We start from the raw sequence: 7,874 nt of genomic DNA, 5'->3' as shown, positions 1-7,874 counted from the left end.
TTAAAATTAAATTAAAATGCAGAGTCCCCCAGACCTGTGGCCAGGACCCAGTCAGTGTGAGTACCACTGAAAATCAGTTCGTGTGCCGCCTTTGGCACGCATGCCATAGGTTGCCTACCCCTGCCCTAGATAAAACTGCATGGGACTGATTCACCTCAGGGGCGGCTCCAGGCCCCAGCACGCCAAGCACGTGCTTGGGGCGGCAAGTCGCGGGGGGCGTTCTGCCGGCGCCACGAGGGCGGTAGGCAGGCTGCCTTTGGCAGCTTGCCTGCGGAGGGTCCTGTGGTCCCGCGGTTTCAGCCTGCGGGAGGTCCGCCAAAGCCGTGGGACCAGCAGACCCTCCACAGGCAAGCCGCTGAAGGCAACCTGCCTGCCGTGCTTGGGGCGGCAAAATGCCTACAGCTGCCCCTGATTCACCTCTCATGTACTCAGGAGCAAAGTTGACCATTGAAGCCAAAGGGCTCAATTCCCTGTTGCCCTGTACCTTGTGTAGTAATTCATCCCAGTTTAAAGTGGGTGTCAAATATTACCATACCAGAATGACAGCATTTTACGTGCATGTAGCACTCACCTTAAACTGGAATAAACAACTATACATGAGGAAGGGCAACAGTGAACTGACCCCATGAGGTTATAGTGGTGTACAGTTGGGTATGGGAGAGGAGAATAAGGCCATATATACCTACTTGGAAACTGTGAATCATAACCACTAATTATGGGCTGAAGGCATGACCTTGCCCTACCGTCATGGTATGGATCAGAGAATACAGACTTCTCACTAGAGCTACTCAAAAAAAAAAAAAAGGACACTTTTTTTTAATGTGTTATACTTAGAAACTGAAAACAAGCAGGATTTTATTCAGGAGATAAGGTAATATGCTGCATTTATTGTGAATACAGAAAGAATCAGAGTAAGCAATCAGTTATAGTTATAACATTCCATTCACTCCCACATTCATTCACACACACACAAGTTCTGCAAGGTTGTTATTTATAATTACCAGCCAAGGGGTTGCTCGGGCCAAGTCATTGGGCAGGTGGCCTGGACATGAGGAGGGAGCCGGGCCCTGTCAGATGCGCATCCGATGTTCCTGGAAGTTAGTTGCAGAACTAGACCCAAAGTCCTCAGTCTGTCTTTATAGGGATCCATCCTCATACAAGTCTATGGGGTTTGCCTCATCATGCTGTTCTCATGTTTGAAGTGATAATCAATCAAGCAGATGGCACAGCAATGATGGTTTGTTGTTATTTTGTTCTTCAGTTCTTTAGTCCCCCGGTCCTTGGGGGGGGTTGGGAGTGGATTCCGGTGTGCCCTCAGGGTTATCAGGTTATCTCGCCCAACGCATTCTTTGGCCAAACGGTTCTGGGTAGTCGTTTTTCTTCCTTCAGATGTGGTGTCGTTTATTATGATTCTAAGCCTGGCACCTCAACCTTTTATTACCCATCCAAACATACAACCGCAATCACACTATTTCACTTAACATCTTTTCTATCACATCTACATTTTATTACCTATTCATTCTTTACCATGACCATTCTAAAATCATTGGGGCATGACAGGCTTCAATAGACCTAGTCCTACCATTTGTTACATATGCAAAAGAAACAAGCAAGATAAGAATACAAGAGTGGGGGTTAACAGATCCTGAGTTCAGGAAAACAGCTGTAACAACAGCTGTCCTTAATGGTAATCTTATTACTTTAGAACAGACTTTTTGTCTTGGGATGTGCTTCTACAATTAACACAGACCTTGTAAACTGATAGGCATATTTCAATTAGCACAGACTCAGCAGGCTGAGAAGCATATTTCTTTCTAATGGTCAGATAAATCCAGGGTCCGTTCTGGGACACTCTTTCTCATACTTTCCTATAACATAAATGTATTAATTATTACTTTTATTCAACAAACGGAAAATGCCTTTTTGACCAAAATAAAAAATTAATTTAAAAAATTTTGATTGATTTTTTTCATTTTTCAATGAAAATATTTTGAATGAAAAATTCCACCCACTGTCCCCCTACCCCCATCCCCATCCAAAAAATGTGTTTTGTTTCTGGAGAGAAATAAATACTTTCCCACACTTTTACTTCCTACTCCCCGTTTTTCCAGGGGGAAGTAAAAAATGTGTGAGAAAATGGTTTATTATGCACCAAAACAAAACACACTTTTGGGGGGGGGGTGGAATGGAATTTTTAATTTTAATTTTTTTATTGAAAAATATTTTTGTGACCAACTGAATTTTTTGAATGAAGTGAAACATTTTCATGTTTCAATTTTTTCATGAAATATGCTAACTTTGTTTTGACTAGCTCAGCTTCTCCTACATAACCCTTCACATCTGGTACAGAGCTTATTCATTATTCTGTTTTAAGGAGAAAACCTCACTCAACCCTAGTTACCTTCCCAGTATTGTCCAGGGACTTCAAACTTTAGCTACAGGCCAGAGATCAACTTTTTGGTCATGATCCTGAACATATGGGTGTCAGACCGTCTGTTATGAAAGAGATATGTAATATAGCTCACTTGTTATGGGTTGTTGAAGTAGTCCTCCAAGGAGAAACCATAGGCAGTATGGATTCAATTCAGGTGACTACCCCATGAGTTCTCAGCAGGGACACATGGGAGGGACATATGGGTTAATGATCCATTCTTATCTCTGGAGGCTGGCCCCAGAGGAAGGAGTGTGGAGCTAGCTGGATTTTCCAGGTTCCAAACACAGGGGCAATGGGCTGCAACAAGGCTGTGGGTTAAGCAGTTGAAGTGAGCAAGCAGGCGTCTCTGTGTCCCTGGAGAGAAACAAAGGCAAAAATGGCAGCTCCTTGTTGGGAGTGGGTTTGGAGTGATTTCAAAGGACATAGAATCTGTCGCCCAAAACCAAACTCAGTTGTCAGGACAGACTCAATTTCTTTCATGTGCAGTAAATAGGGTCTTCCCTCTGGGCAGAAGAGAATAATAGAGGGTAAGGCTGCAGAGTGAGCATTGGTGATGGAATCTGAGCAAATATTCCCAGACTTTCTGGCACTTTAGTTTTATGAATTGCCTTCTAAACTCCTGACATTGAAACTTTCAACTCTGCAAGCTTAACTGCACATTTCTTGACTTTCAAACTTTTTTTTGAATGACATTTTAATGTCATTGTAAATTAATGGTCTGTTTGCAACCATAGTGTTATTTTATCAAAGTTTGTTGCTTGGGCTTAGTAAATTAGATGTGTCCAATTTATATGTAAATCAGTGCATATCACTAGCTCACATTCACAATGTAAAGTAGGTAAATTTCATTTTTCATGCTTGGTACATTACTAAAATCCCAAACACTATGCTCTGCCATCCATGCATCAAATTGCATGAATTTGCAGCACAAACTATTTGCTCTTGCTGGAATTTGACCCCACATAGCACCCCTGCCTAACTTTGAAGTTGGAGAAAGAGACTTTTTTGCATTTATTTAAGCTTTGGGATGCTGTCCTACAAATTGACAAGTATTGTAAACCAGGGATTGCTGAGGGCATGGGACCCAGATGTCCAGAACACAGAAATGAAGAGTCCAGATTCTCCGACTCCTCCATCTGCCTGCCTTCTGCTGCACTCTTGCTTTCAGCTCTAATCTGTTCCAGAAGCTGGTTCTTAGAAAGTACTTCTCTGCAGGACAGCTTTTAACCTCCTATATCACAAGTTTCCTTAACAGGTATAAGACTGATGCTGTTGGATTCTCTTCAACAAAGCCCTACATTTCTATGGTTCTATGGTTCTGAAAGGCTTCTGTCACTGCCCTTAAATCAAGAGGGCAATGGGGGAGGAACATGGGGATTGTGAAACTTCATGTGTTCAGGTTTCAGAGTGGGGCATAAGCTTTGCCCAAATAAATTTGTTAGTCTCTAAGGTGTCACAAGGACACCTTGTTCTTTTTTCATGTGTTCAGGATCCCTCTTATCCAGAGAGAACTGAAAAGGAGAGAGAAAATAACTACTCTTGGTACAAATGTCTTTGCCTCTGTAGTTTCTGCTGTCTGGAACAGCCTTACTGTGGGCCTTCACCTCATGAAGGTCCTGATCCTAAATCCACTAACATCACTGAAAAGTGCCTCAATGACATTGAAATCAATAGGCTTTGGATCAACCCCCAACTCTCCATCTCTTTCCAAATTGTATCTGAAAACATCTCTTCTTCATTGCATAGACAGCTTGGCTTCTCTCTCCCTCTGCTCTTCTTTTATTGTTATTATTCATAGCATTTCAGGATACAGTTTGAATGAAAGGTGCTAAATAATAATTTTTTGTTGGGGCAGAGCTTGAAGTGGAGGAAAGCAGAGTCTGATGCTAAGTGGTGGAGTCTGTTACATGCTTCTGCAGCTCTGACTGCTACTCTTTTATTTGCTGTAAAACTGGCCTTTTCTTTAGTAAACAAAAACAACTTGACAGCTACCAAGCTGGTCACATTTTCAAGAAATGATGTTGTCTAGTGGATTCAGTCCAGGCCTGGGAATTAGGAACACTGACTCCTGTGACTTTGGGCAAGCCATATATTCCTTCTGCCTTGATCTCCCCACTGTGAAGCAAGGACAGTGAAAGTGGCTTGCATACTTCACAAGGCTGTTGTGAAGATTACTTATATAATGTTTGTAAAACATACCTTGAAAAGCACTCTAGTGTTATATATTATTATGAAGAAAAGAAAAATGCCCTAAAATAAAACAAAATAGAGAAATAAGATTCCTTTCAACCATTAACTTCCCAAGCTCAGGGCTAAGACGTATATATTACACAAGCAGAATAATGTATGGGCCTCTGATTGTAAACCTTTATGGGCAAGGACTGTCTTCCTGTTTGTGTGTGTGGACATTGTCTAGCACATTATGAGTGCTGCTGGAATGCAAATGATAACAATAAATAAATCAAGGATGGTTGATTTGAATTAAGTTGCAGGGTCAATGGGGAACTCTGCAGGTCAGGGAATTTCAATAGCCAGTTAATGTCCGTGGGGCTCTGCACAGGTGCAGAGGTCCATCAATGTGTAACAAGTTGCAAGATTCAGGCCTTAAGCCCAAATCCTGCCAACACTTACACATGTTTTTAACATTATCTACATGAGTCCTGATTTCAACACTACTCCGGTGCTGTGATTAAGTTAAATGTATGTGTAAATGTTTACAGGATTGGGCCTTACAAACTCAGTAGCATCTCCAGCCCCACAAAAAACTCATCTGCAGCAGTAAAATGCTGCCCCCACTCAACAACGTTACCAAGTCTTGTACCATGTAGTCATTTATTTAAAGATCTAGCTGCTGGAATGATTTGATTATGTGAGAATCTGAGTTTTGTTTTGTTTTTTAAGTAAATTTCTAGCCTCATGGTTGTGAAAAAACCTGGAAAATGTGAGCCATAAGGCTCAAAAACCAGAAGGCAAATACAAAGAACCCCACATTTCCCATTATTTAAAGCACAATCTCATGATTTGTTAACACTTGGGTCTGGCGCTGCTGACTGATGGAAAAAAAAATGCTGCTGTCAGTTAGCATGATCCTGGTTGTCTCTCAGTGTGCCTGACATTTGATCCTTGTCTCTCTGTATAGGGCAGAGATCAGCAGTTCTGTCTTTGCACCTTGTACAGTGACGAGCCTGGTCTCGCACAGAGTAGCCCAGGGGAGTCCCACGTTAAATGTAACTGGTGGTTCTTCCCCCCAATCGTTTTATCTTAAAATAGAGCTTCAACTTTAAAATAACAATGAAAGAGAAATATAACAATAGCAACTACCAGGAGCAATGGGAACATGACCCAAGCGCTCCGTGTGCCTGGCAGGGGTCTCTGCCCCGCCCCGTCCCGCGCCTCCCGTGCGCAGCGTGAGCCTGTGTGACCGCCCTACTAGAGAACTACACTTCCCAGCAAGCCCCGGGCTGCCGCGCATGCGCACCGCGCGCTTTCAGCATGGCCACGGTGCTGTCCCGGGCGCTGAAGCTGCCAGGTAGGAGCCGCTCCGCAGGGACAGGCCGGGGGGAGGGCGGCGCAGGAACAACGTGGCGGGACCCTGCGCGCAGGGGGGCCGGGACCGACCCGCGCCTCCCTCGGCGGCCAAAAACATCCGGGTCTTTCTGCGGGGAGGGAGAGACCCCCTCGGACATCCGGGTCCGGGCGGCTTCGGGGGTGGGGGGTGTCAGTGCCCCTGAGGTGGGGGAAAAAGAGGGGGGTCAGTGCCCCTGAGGTGGGGGGAAGGAGAGGGGGGTGTCAGTGCCCCTGAGATGGGGGGAAGGAGAGGGGGGGTCAGTGCCCCTGAGATGGGGGGAAGGAGAGGAGGGGGTCAGTGCCCTGAGATGGGGAAGGAGAGGAGGGGGTCAGTGCCCTGAGATGGGGAGAAAGAGGTGGGGTCAGTGCCCTGAGATGGGGGAAGGAGAGGGGGTGTCAGTGCCCCTGAGGTGGGGAAGGAGAGGGGGTCAGTGCCCTGAGGTGGGGAAGGAGGGGGGTCAGTGCCCTGAGGTGGAGGGAAGGAGAGGGGGTCAGTGCCCTGAGATGGGGAAGGAGGGGGTCAGTGCCCTGAGATGGGGAGAAAGAGGTGGGGTCAGTGCCCCTGAGGTGGGGGTCACTGCTGCTGAGGTGGGGAGAAAGAAGGGGGGTCACTGCTCCTGAGAAGGAGGTGGGGGTCACTGCTCCTGAGGTGGGGGGAAGGAGAGGGGGGTGTCCGTGCCCCTGAGGTGGGGGAGAAAGAGGGGGGGGTCAGTGCCCCTGAGGTGGGGGAGAAAGAGGGGGGGTTACTGCTCCTGAGAAGGAGGTGGGGGGTCACTGCTCCCGAGGTGGGGGGAAGAAGAGGGGGGTCACTGCTCCTGAGGTGGGGGAGAAAGAAGGGGGGGTCACTGCTCCTGAGAAGGAGGTGGGGGGGGTCACTGCTCCTGTGGTGGGGGGAAGAAGAGGGGGGGTTACTGCTCCTGAGAAGGAGGTGGGGGGTCACTGCTCCCGAGGTGGGGGGAAGAAGAGAGGGGTCACTGCTCCTGAGGGTGGGGGAAGGGTGGATCACTGATCATAAAGGGGGGAGCTGAGTTGGAAGCCGATGGCGGGGGCGGTCCATTTGCTCATCAATGTCCCCGACACTGCTTCTGTTGAATATCTTAGTCTCGCTGCACCCTGTCATGTACTCTTATAGCGCTATATTCTGCGATTAAGTAACAATACATTTTTGCATACTCTTTGCAATACTTTGCTCTCCATTTCCTACAGCTCATATTATTGTGGAACATATTTGATTTTGAACAGATTTAGAACAATGTTTAAATTGCTGCCTTTTAAATACTTTTTGTGGTAAACTGATGCAGCGTGTAAAAAATAAATAAATGAAGGAGAATGAATACCTAAAAAAGATAAATAAATGTTTGTCTTTGTCTTGTCCACTAGTATGTGTCATTCCTATAAATAACCTACTCTTGGAAATCAGGCTTCAAATTCAAGTTCTGTCTCTACATTTATCTGGGTAAATATGAAAACCCTGCCAAATTTGTCTGTATAATTTCCAGTAATCTCTATTTTATCATATGTATTAAAAATGGGAGAGAAGAAATATAGCTACACTCTGGTAATAGGATATTCAGGAAAGGGGACTATTAGTTAAGAGAAGCACATATTTTCGGAGGCATAGATACAGCCAACTATACACTTCTGTGAGGACATTAAAAGGTAACTATACTGAAAACACATCTTGAGTGTCTGTATTTTACTGTAGAACAGGCTGCCAAGGTTTTGTTAGAAAACTGGTGGAGCCAATACAGGTGGCAATATTAAACCAATGAGAGAGTGCCCCATCAACTTTCATGTCTATTGCTTGCACTTAGGAAAACTGGAACAGAGCTAGTACACCAGCTGCTGGAGCTCCTCCCTCCTGCTGGGTCTC

At 45.5% G+C, this 7,874-nt stretch overlaps 1 protein-coding gene across 1 annotated transcript in view; it reads left to right on the top strand.

The window, feature by feature from the left end:
* The first annotated feature begins 5,830 nt into the window (after positions 1 to 5,830).
* Positions 5,831 to 7,874, top strand: part of FAM234B (family with sequence similarity 234 member B) — a 29,269-nt gene continuing 27,225 nt past the window's right edge. Inside the window, exon 1 of the mRNA XM_039500438.1 lies at positions 5,831 to 5,963. Within this exon, the coding sequence (XP_039356372.1) occupies positions 5,927 to 5,963 (37 nt within the window). The 5' untranslated portion in view covers positions 5,831 to 5,926. The remainder of the gene's footprint in view (positions 5,964 to 7,874) is intronic.

This window comes from Mauremys reevesii, linkage group 1 (genome assembly GCF_016161935.1).
Source record: "Mauremys reevesii isolate NIE-2019 linkage group 1, ASM1616193v1, whole genome shotgun sequence".
Classification (NCBI taxonomy): Eukaryota; Metazoa; Chordata; order Testudines; family Geoemydidae; genus Mauremys; species Mauremys reevesii.
The sequence above is the reverse complement of the archived record's forward strand: the minus strand, read 5'-3'. Positions and strand labels throughout refer to the sequence as shown.